The 22605-nt window shown below is 35.1% G+C and overlaps 2 protein-coding genes across 2 annotated transcripts; one reads left to right on the forward strand and one right to left on the reverse strand.

Moving 5' to 3' along the window:
- The first annotated feature begins 453 nt into the window (after nt 1-453).
- LOC132555953 (alpha-aminoadipic semialdehyde dehydrogenase-like) lies at nt 454-3784 on the forward strand. Its single transcript, XM_060220330.1, has 6 exons — nt 454-617; nt 1007-1123; nt 1445-1542; nt 2024-2097; nt 2234-2309; nt 2545-3784. Exons 1-6 carry the CDS (start codon nt 486-488, stop codon nt 2597-2599), a joined length of 552 nt encoding a protein of 183 aa, XP_060076313.1. The 5' UTR covers nt 454-485; the 3' UTR covers nt 2600-3784.
- Nucleotides 3785-9246: 5462 nt separating this feature from the next.
- Nucleotides 9247-22591, reverse strand: LOC132555956 (origin recognition complex subunit 2-like). The gene is made up of 13 exons (XM_060220338.1): nt 22489-22591; nt 19687-19800; nt 17995-18078; nt 17441-17491; nt 17053-17169; nt 16436-16593; nt 16086-16294; nt 14077-14209; nt 13629-13728; nt 12157-12300; nt 10849-11082; nt 10536-10654; nt 9247-9612 (listed from the first exon to the last, which is right to left on the reverse strand). The coding sequence occupies exons 1-13, from the start codon at nt 22589-22591 to the stop codon at nt 9529-9531; spliced, it is 1650 nt and encodes a 549-aa protein (XP_060076321.1). The 3' UTR covers nt 9247-9528.
- Nucleotides 22592-22605: the final 14 nt, after the last annotated feature.

Genomic DNA, 22605 nt, shown 5'->3' on the forward strand with positions numbered 1-22605 from the left:
TGAAGATGCACATGTTTCCATGTTGTAAGTTAATATGAAGATGCACATGTTTCCATGTTGTAAGTTAATATGAAGATGCACATGTTTCCATGTTGTAAGTTAATATGAAGATGCACATGTTTCCATGTTGTAAGTTAATATGAAGATGCACATGTTTCCATGTTGTAAGTTAATATGAAGATGCACATGTTTCCATGTTGTAAGTTAATATGAAGATGCACATGTTTCCACATGTTTCCATGTTGTAAGTTAATATGAAGATGCACATGTTTCCATGTTGTAAGTTAATATGAAGATGCACATGTTTCCATGTTGTAAGTTAATATGAAGATGCACATGTTTCCATGTTGTAAGTTAATATGAAGATGCACACATGTTGTAAGCATGTTGTAAGTTAATATGAAACTAAGTTAATATGAAGATGCACATGTTTCCATGTTGTAAGTTAATATGAAGATGCACATGTTTCCATGTTGTAAGTTAATATGAAGATGCACATGTTTTCTACAGCTGAAACTCTGTACGGACCCATGCACAGCCAACAAGGAGTAGATCAGTACCTGAATGCTGTCTCAGAGGCCAAGGAACAAGGTGGCACAGTGGTATATGGTGGAAAGGTATCATATATTTTCTATACTTTTGTCATGTATGGTATATGAAGAAAAATCATCTTCAATGAGATTGAAAAAGTTGCTGGAAAAGCCTTTAGAGCTATTCTAGTAAAAAGTGTATTTGACCCTAGGACTACAAAATAAATCACTTTGACACCGGGTTTGGTTCCCTGTCTATTGCCTTGAAGGAAATTATCAATTAAATTCTGTGGATGGTACTTTTAAACAAAAACCAGAGTCCTGTGGTGGGGAAAATGTTAAATGGGAGTAGCTCTTATACAATTTACCTAGAAACCTATGAAATTACAGCCAATTCTCACTAACCCCTTACTTAGTGTCTTTATGTAAAAAAAATTCTGATGAATTTTGCTGTTAACTCTTTGCTTTTGCATCAGGTGATGGATCTCCCTGGACACTATGTTGAACCGACGATAGTGACTGGCCTGGCCCATGATGCTCCTATTGTCCACAAGGAAACATTTGCTCCTGTGGTTTATGTGATTAAGTTCTCTGTAAGTATCTTCAAGATAAGAAGACATCAAAAGACAGCTTAGTGACAATCGTAAACCACTTATTTTGTACTTGTTATTATGAAAAAATATTGAGTTGAAAAATAAGGCTCTTTTAATGGTCCTGTCCCCATTAAAATGGAAAATACCCTTGTCTTTACTTTACGGTAAGGCAAGGAAATCTTACACAAGTAAAACCAAGAATTCGCCAGTCTAGGTAAAGAGAATGCTGTGTCTCTGTGGGGACATATGGGAAAAGACTAGTTCTTATCACTTAATGCATTAATAAGATGTGATGTTGATAAAAGTATGTTGTAATTACAGAACCTGGACGATGCGATGAAATGGAACAACGAAGTTAAACAAGGTCTTACTAGCAGTCTCTTCACCAAAGATCTCACCAATGTCTTCAAATGGATAGGGTAGGTCAGATAGAATGGGTAGGTCAATAAATGGAGAGGGTAGATGAAGGATAGGTCAAGAAGGAGAGGGGAAGATTAAGGCTAGGTCAGATAGATAGGGCAGGCAAATGCTTATATCGATTACAAATTTTTCAATCTTAACATTTTGCTCCATTTTAAAAAAGAGAGGTGTCCTTTGTATGCTTAACAAATAGTTCCATTGGTTGTCTCCTGTTTCTAACCTCTATTCCTCATTTTTTTACTAGTAAGGTCAAGACAACTCTGGTAAACATTGTCTCCTTGTAAGAGTAATAACTTAGAGTGCCGTGATGCTGTGTCCAGATAATTACATTTCTTTAGATGGTAGTTGGTCTGTGAGTGTGGCCCAGTCATTTATAGGCACCATCTCTGTATGATCTTGTCTGTTCTAAGGAAATTGAATCAAACCAAAGTCAACTACTTTCATCAAGTAATTATAAAGATGATCATATTTTGCTTTCAGACCAAAAGGATCAGACTGTGGTATTGTGAATGTCAACATTCCTACAAGTGGTGCAGAAATTGGGGGAGCTTTTGGTAAGTCAATGTTTGATGTAACTCTGTGTTCTATATCCTGTACTTTGGGATGAAAAATGCAGATTATGAAATTAAGCTACATTTTATTTTCATTGATAATTCATAATGAATTCTATACAATACTGATTTGTTTTAGGTGGTGAGAAGCACACTGGAGGCGGGCGCGAGTCTGGTAGTGATGCTTGGAAACAGTACATGAGGCGATCCACATGGTATGTATACTGTAACAAGGTAGTTGCTGAAACACAATGAAGTTTGCACACAGAATAGAGGTGAAGGAACAAGTTTTACACATGAACCCAGTAGGATCTATATACCATTGAAATATGAACATCACTTTATTCCTGCAAAAGTTTTTTCCATGAAACTTTACATATCCAGAGTGATGTGCCCTTGTTTTATCTATTTGGAATTGGTGAGTAACAAGATGTCTTCTTCTTTTAACAGCACAATCAACTGTGGAAAAGAGCTGCCTTTAGCCCAGGGTATCAAGTTCGAGTAAAACCAATAAATATTGAAGATGATTACTGCTTCCATTTTCACTAGTCAAAAAAATTCAGACGTCCGCATTGTTTACACAGATGCCATCAATTATGTAGACCTATATATTGGATATTATTGATAAAGTGTTGTTTTTAGAATCAGATCGTAAACGGACATTGTATTTGAATTTAAGATTGTAAACAGCTATGATATTGAATTAAAATGGAATAACATTCATTTGGTTAGCAGTTGATCTGATTATAGAAAGTGAATACTCAGCATATCATGCAAACTCTGTCATAATGCGTATCATTTACGGTTGATTGAATCAACCTTTGAACTGTTCAAGTGTGGATTTTGTTTTAGTATCTGATTCACCAATAAATAAATGAACATTTAGAGGAATTATTTATTTCAATACATTTCCCGACTGTACATGCAAGTTCATGAAAAACTGTTGGAAACTGGCATTATTCATTTGTACAAAATAAAGGAAATACACTTTAAGTTTTTTCATTCTTGTTCATTCTTAAAATGATTGTTTTTATGCCCATTGCTGGTACAAAAGATCGAAGTTGAAAGAAACTAAAAACAATCTTCTTTTCATGCCATTTTGTAGTATCCCTGTACACTATTCCAAATGTTGAGATGTTCTAGAATGGTGAGATACATAATGACAGAATATCTTAATTTTGAATACTTTAAAGATGACTACAAAATATATATCCTCTTAAATTTTGAGTTATTGCATTTCCAAACAAAAATTGGAATCATTTGAATCAATTTGTTTTTTTTTCCACCTATCTTATGAAGTTTTCCAATTTTCTATCTTGGTAAACACTAATTGTACACTATGTCCATGGTTGTAAACGTAGCAAACCTGTCACTCAGGCAGTTACGGAGATACCTGTATATCAATGTACTATGTTCATGTTGTACAGATTTGTTCTGAATCTCAAGATGTTGTACTATCACATAATATTTCTTTAAAAAGAAATCAATGAGGATGATCTGCTTTAATTTTAATGTCATGAGCGAGTCTCATGAATGGTTTGAAGAAAATGTCCAGTAACAAAGATATTTTTCTAAATGTAAAGAAGCATACTGGTTTAAAAAATATTGACGCAAGTGCTGTGGTCTTCATTAAGGCTGTGTGATATTAATGTGTGATAAGATGGGTTCTTATTAAAATATTGCATTTTAACATTGTTGTTGTTTTGACTGGAATCTCTTTAAAGGTTATCTGTTCAGAAAAGTCAGGATGACAATGTATCGATTATTGTGCATGGTGTGCCATTTGTAAACTTTTCAGTTCACCTGAGCCAAAGGCTCATGGTGACCTATTGCCATCATGATTTGTCTGTCATGCGTTGTTAACTTTTCACATATTCGACTTCTTCTCAAGAACCACTGAATGGATTTTGACCAAACTTGGCACAAAACCATCCCCATCGGAAGCCACTTCAAGGTTGCAAAGAAAAAGGGTGCGGCCCCAATAGGGGCTGCAGGAGGGGGAAAAAGGGAGTAAAATTAGGTACATCTTTAAAAATCTTCTTCTCATGAACCAACAGTCAGATTAAGTTCCTATTTGATATTTAGGGTCCTTATGGCATGGTCTACAATGTTTGCAAATGAAAAAAAATCAGGTCAAAAACAGTCCCACTAGGGGGCGCTCAAAAATTCAACTTTGACCGATCTCTACCAAATTTGGTAGAAAGCATCCCTTTGTGAAGGACATATAAAATTATGTTGAAAAAAGTGATTATTTCCCCTTTGGGGCCCATAAGTGGTGTAAAAGGGGCCATATGTAAAAACCTTTAAGTGACTTCTTCTCAGGAACCATTGGATTGATTTTGACCAAACTTAGCACAAGCATCCCAATGGGAAGCCGCTTCAAGTTTGCGAAGAAAAAGGGTGTGGCCCCAATAGGGGCTGCAGGAGGGGGAAAAAGGGGGTAAATTAGGTAAATCTTTAAAAATCTTCTCATGAACAAACGGTCAGATTAAATTCATATTTCATATATTAGGGTCCTTATGACAAGGTCTACAAAGTTTGCGAATGAAAAAAAATCGGGTCAAAAACGGCCCCACTAGGGGGCGCTCAAAAGGGTTAAAAAATTCAACTTACACCAATTTCAACCAAATTTGGTAGAAAGCATCCCTTAGTGAAGGACATATGAAATTATGTTGAAAAAAGTGATTATGTCCCCTTTGGGGCCCGTAAGGGGTGTAAAAGGGGCCATATGTAAAAACCTTCTTTAAATGACTTCTTCTCAAGAACCATTGGATGGATTTTGACCAAACTTAGCACAAAGCATCCCCATGGAAAGCCGCTTCAAGTTTGCGAAGAAAAAGGGTGTGGCCCCAATAGGGGGAAAAAGGGGAAACTTGATACGAATGTTCTACATAAGGTCCTGGCAAGTGTTTTAACTTTTTGGGGTGATTCAAAATCCAAGATGGCCACCCTGGCCTCTGTTTGGCTAAGACATTATGGACTTCCTCTCAAGAACCATTGGGTGGGTCATGTTCAAACTTGGTACAGATGTTTTACACATGGTCCTGCACAAGTGATGTTACATTTTTGCAACATTTTAAAATCCCCAGATTATTGACATATATTCCTCAGGTGACCGTTAAGCTCTTGTTACATTTTAGACTTCTTCTCTAAGTTCCAAAGGTTGGATTAAGCTGAAACTCCTGAAATGATGAGGGTGTGGAGGACAGAAGGGAAGTTGACAAAAGAGTTATGTTTTTTAATCCTCCTCTGAATTTCAATATGGTAGATAAGGCAGCTATTTTGTTACATGATTGTAGTTATAGTTTCTCTGATAAATACCTGTTTTGATATTCTTAAGTTCTAGCATTGGGACTGAGCTGCCACCTGCCTGAAATAATCCTGAGAATGTCCTGACAATGTGATGTTATTTTTTGGGTCTGTTCAAAAGTCAAATATGGCTGAAATCTTGAAAAACATGTTAATTTTTCTCAATTTCCCTGCTGCCATTGAGTTGAAATTTTGTGGGAACTTTAAGAAACTGAAATGAAGAGAGTTTTTTGTCTTTGCTGCTGAAATATTCCAAACCATTTTAATTGTTCCTACTACTACTGTTCTTATAACATATATAGGAATTTATAGTCAGATGACTGTTACATCCTTTAATACCTGTGATTATTTTTGTTTTACATTTCGAAGACATATTTTTGTCTATCCAAAATGTGAACAAGAGTATGAGTGTAATTGATGAATGTTGCCCAAAAACTATTTTATTGGACACAAAGTTTTATCAAAATGCAATAATTCTGTAATAAAGGGGTTGCAGGCCCTGAGTTTGGTATACTGCACATTTCCTTAGTATGACAAATGTTTACACCAAGTTTCATGATCCTAGTTTTAATGCAAGCAAAGCTCTCCATACTCATGACACAAAATTTTAACAAAGGGCAATAACTCTGTAACGGAGGGGTCATGGACCTTGCTATTGTATGACTGCATGATGTATATATAATGTTTCAATATCCTAGTTTATCTAAATATATGCAAAGAAATGCCCCAGACACACAATTTTAATGATTAAGGAGTTGCGGGCCCTAACATTAGGTCACTGCACGTTGTGTTGGTATGATCCATGTATACACATTTCAACATCCTAGCTGAAAATGCGAGCAAAGTTATAATCTGCACAAGATATTTTCAATGAAAGGCAATAATTCTGTAATTGAGGGGTCAATGGCCCTGAATTCAGCACACAGCACATTGTCTTCGTATAACCAATATATACACCAAGTTTCATGATCCTTGTGAATTGTGATCAAAGTTATGTTCAGACAAAAAAATTTTAACAAAGGATAACAACTCTGTAATTTAGAGATTGAGGGCCCTGACATGAAAGATTAACAAAGGCCATTTACTCAGTAATTCAGGGGTAAAGGGCCATGAATTCAGTACACAGCACAATAGTATAGCCAATGTGTACAACTTTCATGATCCTTGCTTAACTGTGGGTAAAGTTTTGCTCTGAACATGAAAGGATGGACTGTCCATCCATGTTTACTTAGCTAGAAAATTGCCAGGACCAGAACCCCTCCCCCCTCAATTACATATCAGTATAATTATTTGAGACTGTTGTCATATTTGACCTTTGATGTTTTTATCCCTGAGTTATGACCACCATAAGGTGTAGATGTTATGATACAAAAGGTATGGTACTATTGACCCAAATCTCAAGATATGACATTTATTTGGAATGGGGTGGAATGGACATAGGTAACGGTCAACATACATGTAAATGTCAAAATCCATCCAAGTCATTTGATGGCATTTCCATTTTTTCAATCAGTACCAACATTAAAAAATTACAAATAGGGACCAAGGCAAACTAACACACATGTACACATTGGAGAATTTTTCATTTAGTACTTCTCAAAGAGTGACGTACATAACGTATGTTTTGTTACAGCTCATTCTGTATCTTACAACATATTTGTTTGTGCCTCTAACCTACCCATACTTCATGTATCTATTGATTGGTCAGTTCTGTAGTTGCAGCATGGTTTCTTCCATTACTAGTCAGTGTTTATAGGTTTTCATTGTTTGTGTGTAATTTTGGGCACAGTTATCAACAGCAAAAATTAACACTGGTACCAGAGCATAACAGACCTCTGTCAAGTTCGAATTACTTAATTTACTCAAGAAGTGGATGTTTCGCCTGCCCAGCAAGGTTTCTGGAAAGTTTTATGAAACAATAGCCATAGATATTCATTGTATTTATTCTATTGATATAATTTGTCCATTTGTTTGAGATATGATGAGTATCCTAGCAGATTAGATGTATAGTGTCAACAGGAACTGAACCCGGAGGATAGATCTGTATATCACAATTACTCGCAGAAATAGAATTTAAAAAATACTGATTTGCTCTAAATATGGCAGGAACAGGGACAACCCACCTGCAAAGCAATCTCAAACAAGCCTCTTTGGTTAAGAAGCATTGTATGAAGTTTGAGTCAAATTGTCAAAAGAAAACTCCAGGTAGCGGAGACTGACATAGCACTACCTATGTCAACACAAAAATCATTGATGAGCCTTTTGAAATTCTAAATTACAACTTCAAAGAAATTTGCCAATCAATTGATCCATATATGCATTGGAGCTAGAGTACCCAAACATGGCCTCATACCTTTTGGTACACAATTGGGTGAAAGGTGAGTGTTGCACCTGACCAACTAATTTCAAGTTAAATAAAATATTACAGTTAATACATTAACAATAAAATTTGAAATAGAGGTTTTGAAAACAGTATTAATTATAAGACTATCAAAATATAAACATTCTCATGCATTTTTGTTGTATTAACACATAACAAATACAAGATTTCTTTTCCAAATTTTTATTCCATAAATAGCAAGAAATCAATAACTGCAAGAATAATAAACTTTTTGTTTCATCATTCACACACATTAAAAGGCTATCAGCACTAATTAGGCAGCCCACATTAACAGTGAGACATCCATGTTAACCATACAAATACAAACACTAACATTATCTGATCAACCTCTTCTGACATCAGCACTAATATTATCTAGGCACCCTGGGTATAGAGCAAACATCCTGACATCCACACTAATATTATCTAGGCACCCTGGGTATGGGGCTAACATCCTGACATCCACACTAACATTATCTAGGCACCTTGGGTATAGGGCTAACATCCTGACATCCACACTAACATTATCTAGGCACCCTGGGTATGGGGCTAACATCCTGACATCCACACTAACATTATCTAGGCACCCTGGGTATGGGGCTAACATCCTGACATCCACACTAACATTATCTAGGCACCCTGGGTATAGGGCTAACATCCTGACATCCACACTAACATTATCTAGGCACCCTGGGTATGGGGCTAACATCCTGACATCCACACTAACATTATCTAGGCAAATCAGTTACAGCAACTACATGAACATGTAGTAGACATTTACTGTAAGGTAAGTACATAGGGTAGACTCGCAGATTTAAAGGCAATAAAATACTGCACATTTATACCAGAAAATTAAAGTCTTTTCTTTCAGTTCAACTTCATATACAGAAAGTCTGTGCTTTCACTGATAACACAGAAATTGGTGCTATGTTTAAGCACAAATATTGAGGGAGAATAGCTCCATTATCATTCATCAAATTTAACTTTGAATATCTGTGATTTACACCCATATTACATTATTTGTTTTTGTCTTTTAGTTTTACTTAATACCAATAAATGTATCCCTGTGCACAAAATATTTAACATTTCTCTACATATAGAGTTGCTATGTATAAATACATATTGTATTGAATAAGTTTGTGTCAAACACTGGAAAACAAGAACGACATAATTTTTATATCTGATGTTTTCGTTACAATTATAATTAATTTTGTCCTGTATAGAAGTAGCTATAGTTCTGACACCAATTCCACAGGTAAATGCACAATCTGCATGCAGTCATTACAAGTACACAATATCTAGTGGTATGTTGTACATATGTAGCACAGGTGACTGAACACAACAAAGTTTCTTCATGTGCTCATGGTTACAAAATAATGACCCAACCTGTGAGAATATTACTACAAAAAGCCCATACTGTTCCTAAAAAGAATTTCCAGAACGTTAATTTGAACTTCCAGACTAGTAAGTACATGTTACTGGTATTCTGGACTATCAGAATCAGAATATCCTGGATTCACTGTATTGACAAAGATATGCCTTGAATCTTTTTGGTGAAGCTATTTCCACCTTGGATCAGTTGAAACTTGTACCCATAGTGACTGATGTATAATCTTATCAGAGAATGAAAGCTTATCATCTCAATTTACCGGACATCTGTTAGGCAGAAATCACACGTCGTCCTCCAAGTGATTTATGTAAATTGTATTTCCAATGTTCATGTTGATTTCATGAAATACAAAATCTCAGGTGTCTTCATGTTGATCTATAAATTCTGTCAAGGTTCCAGAATCTATTGGAATCATAAGATGCTCGATGCCATCAAAACTCTGGAGATAAAAAAAAATTATTTTTACCTTTTACTTTTTACACATAAAACTACTGCACTGCATAATTAGATCAATCTGATATCCACCAAATGAATTCATTGCAGAAAATAGGATCACTGCATAAATTATTTCATCCAATAATATTGAGCAAGAATGGATTCAGAAGATTGGGTATAAACCTGGAGTTTCTCAATATAAAGCTACTTCAGAAAATTAAGTATGATCATCAATATGTAGTGTCGAAATTTCCTTACAGTGGTGTGTGTCGAAATTTCCTTACAGTGGTGTGTGTCGAAATTTCCTTACAGTGGTGTGTGTTGAAATTTCCTTACAGTGGTGTGTGTCGAAATTTCCTTACAGTGGTGTGTGTCGAAATTTCCTTACAGTGGTGTGTGTCGAAATTTCCTTACAGTGGTGTGTGTCGAAATTTCCTTACAGTGGTGTGTGTTGAAATTTCCTTAAAGTGGTGTGTGTTGAAATGTCCTAACAGTGCTGTGTGTTGAAATGTCCAAACAGTGCTGTGTGTTGGAATGTCCTAACAGTGGTGTGTGTTGAAATGTCCTAACAGTGGTGTGTGTTGAAATGTCCTAACAGTGCTGTGTGTTGGAATGTCCTAACAGTGGTGTGTGTTGGAATGTCCTAACAGTGGTGTGTGTTGGAATGTCCTAACAGTGGTGTGTGTTGGAATGTCCTAACAGTGGTGTGTGTTGGAATGTCCTAACAGTGCTGTGTGTTGAAATGTCCTAACTGTGGTGTGTGTTGGAATGTCCTAACAGTACATTATATTGAAATTACAGTGGTTTGTGTTTAAATGCCCCCACAATCGATGTACGGAGTTTAAATGTCCCAACAGTACAATGTACAGTGCATTGTGTTGACATGAAATTCAACCTTATACCATCATGAACATGTATACAACTTGCCTTTTTAGATTTGATGAGTTTATGATCCCTGAACTCGATGAGCTGAGCCTGTAGGGTGAGATCACTATTAACAAGGAAGGCCTCTCGACATTGCTGGTACAGGTCCTGTATAGACAGACCTGTTGGAGGAGAATGTCACAGGGAGGTAAAAGTCCAGTAACTATTACAATGAATTCAGGTTAACATCAAAACACATCGACAGCCAAGATCATATTATCAAGTAGTAATTGCATAAACATTTTATGATTGGAAATCTTTAATTCATTTTCAGATAGATGGTAATTATGAATATCAACCTCGGGTATATACTGACCCATATATGTGCTGTTGTCTTTGTTGGAGAGCTGATGTTTTGCCAAGAGAAAGAAGATGCTTTTGGCATTAGATGTGAGAGATTTCATCACATGGGTCATAGAGCTGAGGGCAAGACCACCAGATTGTTGTACAAGGAGAGAATTTTCATAGGATGTTTCATCAGTGTATGGTAGATATGTTGTCACATCGTACCAGAGCCAGTTGTAACGACAACACTTCCCCTGATCCCACACTGAAGAGAAAAGTTCAGATAGTTATCAACATACTCTAAACTGACAAAAACAGCATTCTTCAACAATATAGAAATCACGACTCATTATTTTCAACTTCAGATTAAAGTTGGATATCAAGATAGCATATTTCAGTTGTACCTGGAAATAATGCCTCAAAAAGAAGTGAAATTTGTAAGTGATATTCATGAATGAGTTTCCTGTCTATTTAGTTCAATACAAACTAGTAAAATTGAATTAAATATATGGGTTGTAGTAATAAACAAAACAGTCCTATAAAGTAGGATAAACATATTTAATGTTTTTTATACTGATTGATATGAGTCTTGATAGTACCTGTTATTTCCAAAAGAGATTATTAAGACCCCTTGGCAACAATGGTATTCAACTACTGCTCTTCACTTATATATCAAAATAATGGCATTCCTTGCATTCGAAAATTAAGTGACTTGACTTGTAAATAGAATTATTGATATCAACTAAGAGTACACAGAATTTTGCATTCTGAAAATCAACATCTGGCATACTCACTATTATTGTAAGTGCCGAAGTCTGCCCTACTTAAATTATAACAAGTAAGATTTCAATATTATAGTGGTCGGACACAGAGACGGAAATAAGATTTGAATATCATAGTGGTCGGACAGACAGAAATAAAATTTCAATAATACAGCGGTTGGACAGATGGAAATAAAATTTCAATATAACAGTGGCTGGACAGAGGGAAATAAGATTTCAATATAACAGTGGCTGGACAGAGGGAAATAAGATTTCAATATAACAGTGGTTGGACAGACAGAAATAAGATTTCAATATTACAGTGGTTGGACAGACAGAAATAAGATTTCAATATAACAGTGGTTGGACAGACAGAAATAAGATTTCAATATTACAGTGGTTGGACAGACAGAAATAAGATTTCAACATTACAGTGGCTGGACAGACAGAAATAAAATTTCAATATTACAGTGGTCAGACAGACAGAAATAAAATTTCAATATTACTGTGGTTGGACACTAAGAAGGAACATAGCATTGGTAGGAAGATCAACAGATGACTTGTACACTAATACTTACACAACGGAGCATTGATATGATCTATGGAAGCTAGAATGTGAAAACCAGGAATCTGACTTAAAAGACTCAAGATGTTTTGAGTCTTCTCTCCTCGTAACATAGTACCATCAATATTATGTACTATGAGGAAGAAGTCTTGAAAACCTGAAAATCAGAAGAGCATTGATCATACACCCAGGCATATAATATTTGGAAATAGTTTTTCAGTACAGTGGAAATTACTAAATACAATGTTCCATTTGTCAGAGAAAAATAGGAAACGGAACATGACAGTTGACACACTTTTTCAGATGTCAAAAACCAAACATTAACTTTCTGATATGCCACACTGACGAGTAATTTATAATTCACCTTGTTTTTCCCATAAGTACAGTGATTTTCCTTAACTTTCATTTATTTATTCTTTGACATAGCTAACCTACTATTATAAATTATTGTGAAGGATCATGTCATGTTCAGTATACACATGATCACATTCGTATGTCACACTATGGTCTCTTTAGCTGATATTTTGCCACATGAACAGCTCATATTTGATACACCATATTCATTGGCTATTTAGTGGTTATTTTCAATGGTCAATCAGAGGTTGTGAAACACGACAAAGGGAAAACTCAGTTGATGGTCACTTTACCAGTGCTCATGGTAATTAAAGCAATACATGCTTAAGAGAAAGATAAAAACTGCAAATTCTGATAAGACCAAATGGATTTTCAATCTTTCTTCCATATCATGTTTTATATGCCCTGAACAAAATTTTGGAAAAGATGATTACAATATCAGCAAAGACATAAGCAGCCTCTTCAACTTTTAGGGGTATGACTGATAATTTTCTATTAATCTATACTTCATTTCATGAAACTTGAAGTTCAAATCAGTTATTTTAGCATTTTAATCTTTGTATGGGAAATGTTTCACACCAATTTCAAGATTTACAATGACAACCCGCGATTTTGCATCCTATGAGTCATTGAAACTAGAAACAAACACCATTCAACGACAGTTCATGTTTGATTATTTTCTCATATCATTTGACAAACAATCTTTATTGTTATTGAAATTGAACCCAGTATCCATACAAAAGACTTCTTTTCAGGAAATTTCAGCAGCACATCAGAAATCTTAAGTCACATGGGCCCACTCACACATGGCCTAACCATTGTGGCATGTAATGCGTGGATTGTACTAATCAATTAAAAATCCAAAAGTATCAGAATTGCTTGACCTAACTGGACCTTACAGGTCATGAAGTATCAAATATGAAGCATTGTTTACATGAAAATAAGTGACAATATCACAAATGAGATTACATGGAATAGTGAAAAAATCTGTGTTTCAAAAAAAATGTCATTAACCAGAAAGTGATATAACCAAAATGAAATTAAGTTGTTTCCACTGTACTTTCAAAGATAAACTCTCTTTTGTTACGTCAGCTACTTAACAAGTACCTGCTGTATGTGAGAAGTAAATACCTTGTTGTTCCATTTCTTTTCGTATACAAGCAACTTGATCCAATGGGCCTTTAAAACTGCCATCATAATCCAGTATCTCATAAGTAATGGAATTCAAAATCTGGAAAAAGGAAAAATCTATCGTTATCATGACATAACAAGGACATTGAGAGATTCTAAATCACAAATTTACAGGCAAGAATCTCCATTACTACATACTTTTATGAATAAATGGAGACATATCATAGAAGTAATTTCACACTAAATATATTTCATAGCTAAATCTATTTCAATTCATTTTTTTCCCCTAAATTGAAAAAAATTCATGAAAATTTTAAAAAATTAAAAATAAAATGAAATTACTTACTATAATAAAAACAGTAATGGGTTCAACGTTGAGTTTTGAACTTGTTTTAAATATCGAGAGCTGAAACAAATAAATACAAGTGTACCAGAACAGGCAACTTACATGTTTTACAGTAAGACTTGGAAAGTAACCATTAACAACCAGGTGGGAAAGATCACACAGATGAGTTTTACGGAAATCTTCCAGGAGCTTTCGTTTTGATCCTAGACCATACAGTAATATATTGAAACCTTGACTGAAATGAAACAGGACAGATATTTGTTTTGATTTTCTGTAGTCTGTAATTATTCCTTATGTCTGAAACAGAACAGAAATCATAACACATGCACATATCAATTTTTAACAATGTATACTATAAACCATAAATCCTTCAACTCAGATAATGCAAATGCAAACAAAACTAAGTTGGATCTTTTCTCTTCTCTTTTTTGCTTTTAATGATAAGACATTTGAACATTCCTTTGCAGGAAATAGCAATTATAATCTTTACCTGCCATATCCAAAATGGCCACCTGGAAGCCATTTTGTTTCTTCTGATCAGTCCCATAATCAAAAAAGCACAAGGAGAGACCAAAGGGAACATATATATGAAATTTGAGAAATATCTGTTCAGTACTTCTTTAAGGAATAGCAACAACAGTCTTTACTACTCAAAATCCGAGATGTCTGCCTCTAGGCCATTTTGTCTTTCTGATCAGTCCTTAACTCGAGTAGGCATATCTAGGGACCTAAAGGAACCTAATCATGAAATTTAAGAAAGAACCATTAAGCACTTCCCAAAAAATAGCAATAACAAACTTTCAAAGTCAAAATCCAAGATGGCTACCTTTCAGCCATTTTGTTTTTTGATCAGTCCCAAAATTACATGAGCACAACTAAAGACCAAGAGGAACCTACAAATAAAATTTGAGAGATATCCATATCTTCCACTTCAAGAAATAGCAACAACAAATCCATTTTAAAAAATCCAAGATGGCTGCCAGTCTGCCATTTTTGTTTTTTTGATCAGTTCTAAAATCAAATGGGCAAAACTAGCGACCATGGGAAACCTACATATGCAATTTGAAAAAGGTCCATCTAGTACTTTTCAAAAAATAGCAATAACAAACATTGTTTATGGATGGATGGACGGACGGACCATAGACATAGAGCAATTTGGATCAGATGGTTGGTTAAAATATCAACTCACTTATCACAAACTGATGTTTTCACAAAAAGAAGTCTTCATTAAGATTGATGTTGGACCCAAAGGTCAAAACTGGTGACCATGATCTTTTGTCACCTGACTTCTTGTTTAAATCTGACCAACCTTGTTTATAATGTAATAGCAAAATATTGTCTGTGAAAAGCTTTAAAAGGAGAAGTGCCAGTTTGGGCCTTCTGTTGGCCATGATGAATACTTTTTATTTTTTATCCGTTATTTGTTAATGGTCTTGTTTCAAACACTATTAACAAGGTATACATCAGGGAGATGTCATGCTGTCATACTATTTTATGTTAAAGCTCTAGTGTCAAACCATCTTATGTTAAAGCTCAAGAATACAACTAATGCACAGAAGAATTATTATACTGTGAAATTTATTTGAAATAATTTTTCATACAGTATAATTCAATATTCATTTTCATTAACCGGAATAAGATAGTGACTGGTGCTCTTGCACTTTAAATTGTAACTAGTCTATTTAAATGGCATGCCTCTCTTACCCTGACTGAAACTTCTTCATTGCTCTAATTCATGCAAAAATATTTCAAATAAATACACTGCATGTGATAAACGTATTGTTTATAGATGCATTAAGACAACTTTGAGTACCAACCAACTTTGCTTCAATAAAACAATTCTTCATTGAAATGATGTAAAATTTGGCCTTGACCTTCGGACATACTGATTTTGAACTTTGATCAGTTGACGTGTTGAATACTGACAAAATATACTTCTTAATGTTATGACAGTAACAAAGTTACAAAATTTGAAATTGAAATTTGACACTGCTTTCTGATCTCAATATGTACTTTTGTGAATTGAACATCTTTACTGTATTTCATGTAAATTGATCAATATATGCTATCACTAATACAGGCCTGTATCAATATACCAATCTTGTGATTACCTTAGCTGAAACATCCATGTAGGAAATTTTTCTTTATGTTCCTGGTACATCTTTTCACTCTCACAGGTGTCTACTGTCGATACCTGTTGTAAAACCTTATTTAGTCCCTCCTGATCCATCTTAGTTGATCCTAATCGAGCCAGCGTCCGGTCTGATGTGTGTACAGCAGAACTTGCATGGATATCAAAGTAGGACTGTACCATAGAAGGCTAGAAAAGAAGAGTCACATGTTATGTACAATATCTAGCTCTCACCACTGTCAAAATCAACGCTTCACACTTAAAACTCAAAGAAGGGTCGCAAAATAAGTACATGAAATAGGTAGGCAATTTCCTTTTATTAATACCCACTATTTCCTCTTCATCTCCACAAGCCCTAGTCCGACCCCTCTTAAGTGTATTTCCTGCAGACTTCACACTGAGTGGTGGCCGCTTAGCACGAGTGGCTCCAGCCTCATCTTCACTGTCATCAGAGGAGGAAATACTGGACTCAGAATCGATGTCATCATCTAGCGATTATAACACCATGAATGCATAAAAGTCTATTATATACATACCATAAAGGTTTGTTTTGGAGATTTAAATTTTCATTGTTTTTACTGAAAGTCTGAAGTAAAGAGGGTATATCTTTTAAAGAAATAATGAAATGGACTTTTATTTTCTCTCTTAATATCAAGTTATATTCATGGTATCTATTTCCACAGTTTCATAGCAAAAATAATGAAAATTGAATACAATAATGACTTTGATAGTAATAATTGGTCAAACACAAACACAAAAACCCTTGAAAAATAACAGTCATGCGACTAGACATTACAATACAAAGAATAAATACATATCAAATTTCCTTAAAGTTTTATGGGTTTTCTTGTGCAATTGCTTTTTTCATACAAAAAGCTTGAGTTTTGAACCTCAAGTTTTTAAAAAATAACTGCTAACTTTTCTCTAATTAAGAATTTTATTGTCACCATGTTGAGTAATAACCTTACCAGTGATATTCCGTTTTCGTAGTTTGTATGGAGTTGTAGTTTCTGGCTTTCTTTGTGATTTGTTGGATCGGCTGGTAGATGATGGAGTCAAAGAACCTACAGTAACCAAGATATGTAACAGAATAAAAACATTCAACTTGTATAGATGCCCACCATTTTTGTCCTTTTTAAATTTTCATAGAAATCTTCTGATGTTTAGTTTTTTTCATATAAAATATTTCATAAAAAGTTTCCTTTGTATTCATGTATGTACATACTTATCTGTATACAGAACTGAAATTATCACAATATATTGTGAAGATAGATTTTTCCTGACCAAAAAGAAATAAAACTCTGTACTCTGATAGTACAGCTTTTGAGATCATACCTTGTGTAACTGTAGCCTTCAGTATAGACTTTGGTGTTCGAGCTTCAGAGGCTGGAAAATGTAACAACTTATCTATCAACATGTCGACATCTCAAAATTCCATTCAATATTAAAGTAAACTGTCAGTTTTTATCCTATATTTTCATGACATGTTAAATTGCCATTTCCCCTAGAAACAATTTTTATCTGTATTTCTACAATAATATTTAACCTAGTTGTCAGATTGAGCTTAACTTAGTCATTATGCTCCTTAGTATGCTAAATAAATTAAGTGATACTATCAAATTCACCAGAAATTGGGGGGTTGCATGGCACTGAAATACTTATATCTTTGGTGGACCTCAGGACAGATGTTTTGGGTGTATGGAACTGAAATCTTTATACATTTGGAAGCCATTTTGCCAAGCCTTTTAGGGGTATAAGGGACTGAAATGTAAGTATGAATTATGGCCGCCATCTGGTCAGAATCTTTTGGATGTGCAGGACTGAAATGTAAAACTTTTGGCAGCCATCTGGCTAGGCGTTTTAAAAGCATGAAAGTAAAATTAACAAACCTTTGGCAGCCATCTGGCCAGTTTTTTTAGGGGTACGAAACTGGAACATTCCACTTCCTGCCATTGACTCCTCACCTTCCAACACTGTAGTTGATACAAGATACACATTCCAAGTAAGAAATTTCTGTACTTCAGCATAAAATAGCTATGGTACGATGACAAATTACTTTTGAATAGCATTTATTACTTATGTTAATTTCCATTGTCGATATTCATAAGTATTCAAAAACTTAACGAACATTATTTTTAAAACATGTTTTACCATCATAGCATTTTTTATCAGTAACTGCCTCTGCCTCTCAAATATGCTCTATGCCATCCATCCTCTTTACCAATGACTGCCTGTGTCTTTTAACCATGCCTCCTCCCATCCAGAAACACTGTCTCTGAGCACACCTCCTCCCATCTTTCCTTTTTACCAATGACAGATTCTGTCTATAAGCATGCCTGCTCCCATCCATCCCTTTTACCAATGACAGATTCTGTCTATAAGCATGCCTGCTCCCATCCATTCTTTTTACAAATGAGAAACACTGTCTCTGAGCATGCCTCCTCCCATCCATCCCTTTTACCAATGACAGACGATGTCTCTGAGCATGCCTTCTCCCATCTATCCCTTTTACCAATGACAGACACCGTCTCTGAGCATACCTCCTCCCATCCATCCCTTTTACCAATGACAAACGCTGTCTCTTAACATGCCTCCTCCCATCCATCCCTTTTACCAATGACAGATTCTGTCTATAAGCATGCCTCCTCCAATCCATCCATTTTACCAATGACAGACGCTGTCTCTAAACATGCCTCCTCCCATCCATTCTTTTTACAAATGAGAAACACTGTCTCTGAGCATACCTCCTCCCATCTTTCCTTTTTACCACTGACAGACACTGCCTCTCAGCATGCCTCCTCCCATCCATCCCTTTTACCAATGACAGATTCTGTCTATAAGCATGCCTGCTCCCATCCATCCCTTTTACCAATGACAGATTCTGTCTATAAGCATGCCTGCTCCCATCCATTCTTTTTACAAATGAGAAACACTGTCTCTGAGCATGCCTCCTCCCATCCATCCCTTTTACCAATGACAGACGCTGTCTCTAAACATGCCTCCTCCCATCCATCCCTTATACCGATGACAGACGCTGTCTCTTAACATGCCTCCTCCCATCCATCCCTTTTACCAATGACAGATTCTGTCTATAAGCATGCCTCCTCCAATCCATCCATTTTACCAATGACAGACGCTGTATCTGAGCATACCTCCTCCCATCCATCCCTTTTACCAATGACAGACGCTGTCTCTAAACATGCCTCCTCCCATCCATCCATTTTACCAATGACAGACGCTGTCTCTAAACATGCCTCCTCCCATCCATCCCTTTTACCAATGGCAGATTCTGTCTATAAGCATGCCTCCTCCCATCCATTCCTCTTACAAATGACAGATGCTGTCTCTCAGCATTCTTCCTCCTATCCATCCTATTTTTCCACTAATTGCCTCTGTCACAAACACCTGCCTAAACTAATTATCAATAAAGATTTTTTGGTTTTCTTGTCTCCAATGATACAAATCCATTATTAAAGTTAAAAGACATTGATGAGTCTGCTACACAGATGATAATATTGGAAATGAATACATAAAGCTTAATCATTCTTGTGGCAGAAGTGAATACAGAAAATCAAACCTACAGGATGGAACACTACAAACAATATCTTCATCACTCTCTTCTGCAATGTCTCCATTGTCCGCCACATCAGCACAATATTTTCTCTGGGCAGGGGTTGAACTAGTTGATTTTCGTCCTAAAATGCACGATAAAAAATCTAATTACTTCTGAGTAAGTGACAGTGAGTTGTGGGATAGCACACACTGAGGAAAACCTTTGTGCACATCATACACACAACCAGACGGTAGACATTATGGTATCATATACAATTCTATGATACAAGCAAACAGGAAACAAAACTGCACCAATCCAAAATTATAATTTACAACAGACAGTATGTTACTATAACTGAAGACCATTTAGAATAGATAAAACACTGTGTACTAATTGGCAATGCTGGGAGTGCATTTCTCATGCACTGTATGCACAAGTACACTTCATTGATTAATTATTGTTAATCAATGAGTTGCTACAGAACAGAAAACTGTCTATCAGAAAACTTTTGCCCTCAGGTTATGTCAAATATTTCATAGTAGGGAATTCTCATTCTTTTGTATTGTTGCAAAGAAGGCTTTAGTATCTGTGTCTGTATTACCTGTGATCACTCAGTCATATTTCATATAAATACTTCAAAACAAAACATTGATGTATTTAGTGTAACAGATGTAGCTATTATACTGTGCTGTATTTCTGCAATTTCAGAAACACTTACAAGTAGATATAAAGCAAAATTTGGTGTCATAAAATATTTGTTACCTCTGGGATAACCAGTTTTGAAAATTCAAAACAAGGTGATCAAACACCATGATGTAGTAGATCATAGAATGATGTTGCACTATGATCAATAGCTCTGTTTTGAATGATGGAGAAAATACAGCTGTTTATGTAGAGTTCCTAGATGTAACAGGATATCAAAGGCTGTTCATTTGGGAATATATATGTCTCATGTACATTCTAAAGTCAAATTTATGAAAATATATTCTCTATTTAAATAAGGTATATGTAAATAAATAAATAAATATTTGTAACTTCAAATTTACATCCCAGACATATTTTGTAAAAAAAGTGGATATACCTGTCATACACCAGACAATTCTAATGTGAAATGTAATGTCACATAGAGTATTGTCTGTGAACATTTCACCATCAAAACGTAAATCTACTGCAGAGTGGAGAGACTCAACGACAACACTAAATTGTGTTTGGTGTCCTGGGTGTATCACGCCACATGATTCTTATCCACTATGTGTTCAACGTAAAACGGTATATTTTGGGTTCTCTTATGTCATATGTGGCTAAAAATCAAACCCATCTGTCACATTTGAGATTAATTCATCCGGACATAATGATGGGCACTAAACCGCATCAAACAATTTAGCAAACCTCGGCTAAAATTGGTCATATTACTGTAAAATATTTTGTATGAGGTCAATTTTCAACTGTCATTTTGCAGTAAAATATGTAAGATATTCAGTTACTTATAATCTTAGATTTGTTCTCAGTAAGTTCTAATATTTCATGCGAATTTTTCCATGGCTGCCTACATAATATTATTCATCTAAAGTCTGGGACATAACATTGGACTTGCATCACCGCCATTTCTGTATAAAGGTGATATGTTGCCATGCATTTTACAGCTGGAAACTAATCTGAAACACTTATCTAAGAATGTCATAAAACATACATGCCAACATAGTTGTGATAAGAGATAAATCACTTATAGTCTCAATGGCCAAGACGAAATATTACAAAGCAATTTACACAAGCGCTAAATGATTTGATTTCTTTAAAACATGTTCTGAGGTTTTCACTATAAATTTCCTATTATCAGGATATCATTCTAAGTGTATATTTGGCATTTAGCATTTATAACATGAAATGTTACGCCCAGGTGCTTATTGTTCAAAATGTTGTAAATGTAAATTAGTGTACATTTCTGAAGAGTTAATGCATTTAGTCAATCTTAATACATTTACCTTGTCTCATAACATTGAACAAAACAATTAGTTTAACATTTATTGTTACTTGTGAAAACACCTCCTCTCGACTAAGAACACCAAAAAATTGGTTGTGTCCATGCCAAATGATAATTAAAATAGAAATTGTGATGTAAATATTTCAAAATATCAAAAAAATGTTTTGGTAGTAATATTCTTCTTTGAGAAACTTTCAGTTGATACAACTGTAGTTCATTTGCAAACAATATTTGAAGATAAATTCAAAAGGAACAGACATTACAATTTTTTATGACGCTGAATTTCTCCTCAGATAAAGAACAGACCTTTCGATTCATGTGTGATATACACATGAATCGAAAGGTAATGTCTGTCCCTTTTGAATATATCTTCAAATATGAAAATGATTTCTCTCCACAATTACCATTGTTTCAAATGAAGAATAAGATATTCACCACATATACATATTGCGGGCTGGTATGACTGGCCCAAACCACATCAAGCTCAGTATGAGATTTATATATATTTCCATTATCCTGTACATGTTTCGTTTCTAAAGGAATATTTCTGTGCCTTCTGAACCATTTCGACTACTTTATGCAACAGCGGCCAAACTTCCAGTGATAGTCATCTGATGCCTCTAACCAAGCACGCCTGTCCATAGATACTTACTTCATATGGCTATTGTGTGTGTGTGTGTGTTTTTTTTTTTTTTTTTTTATATACGTCCCTAGTAATTGCTATTGAAATTGAGTCTTCAAGTACCTGTGCATCTGTCGAGAGGTCTGCAACGGACTTCGTTTCATATTGTTTAATGCCCAACTTGTTTATTGACATATATGCTAATTTATGGACAGTCTTTCATTTACCTGTTCTTTTTTTATCTTCCACGCGAACAATATGTTGAACAACGTCATCGTCTCCCACAAAAGATACAGAGACACATTTTCTACGGGGTCGTCCCGTCGCCATATTTCCCGCGAAAT

Source organism: Ylistrum balloti, unplaced genomic scaffold, assembly GCF_031769215.1.
Source record: "Ylistrum balloti isolate Yb309-2 unplaced genomic scaffold, AGI_CSIRO_Ybal_v1 Utg370532, whole genome shotgun sequence".
Lineage (NCBI taxonomy): Eukaryota > Metazoa > Mollusca > Bivalvia > Pectinida > Pectinidae > Ylistrum > Ylistrum balloti.

Excerpts from the sequence above, each read along its gene's own strand:
- LOC132555953 (XM_060220330.1), top strand. The coding sequence starts at position 486 with ATGAAGATGCACATGTTTTCTACAGCTGAAACTCTGTACGGACCCATG. Across the intron at positions 618-1,006 it reads CAGTGGTATATGGTGGAAAG|GTGATGGATCTCCCTGGACA; the intron begins GTATCATATATT and ends CTTTTGCATCAG. Across the intron at positions 1,543-2,023 it reads AATGTCTTCAAATGGATAGG|ACCAAAAGGATCAGACTGTG; the intron begins GTAGGTCAGATA and ends TTTTGCTTTCAG.
- LOC132555956 (XM_060220338.1), bottom strand. The coding sequence starts at position 22,591 with ATGGCGACGGGACGACCCCGTAGAAAATGTGTCTCTGTATCTTTTGTG. Across the intron at positions 18,079-19,686 it reads TGTTTGTAGTGTTCCATCCT|TGTTGGAAGGTGAGGAGTCA; the intron begins GTAGGTTTGATT and ends TATCAACTACAG. Across the intron at positions 9,613-10,535 it reads AACTCATCAAATCTAAAAAG|AGTTTTGATGGCATCGAGCA; the intron begins GCAAGTTGTATA and ends TTTTATCTCCAG.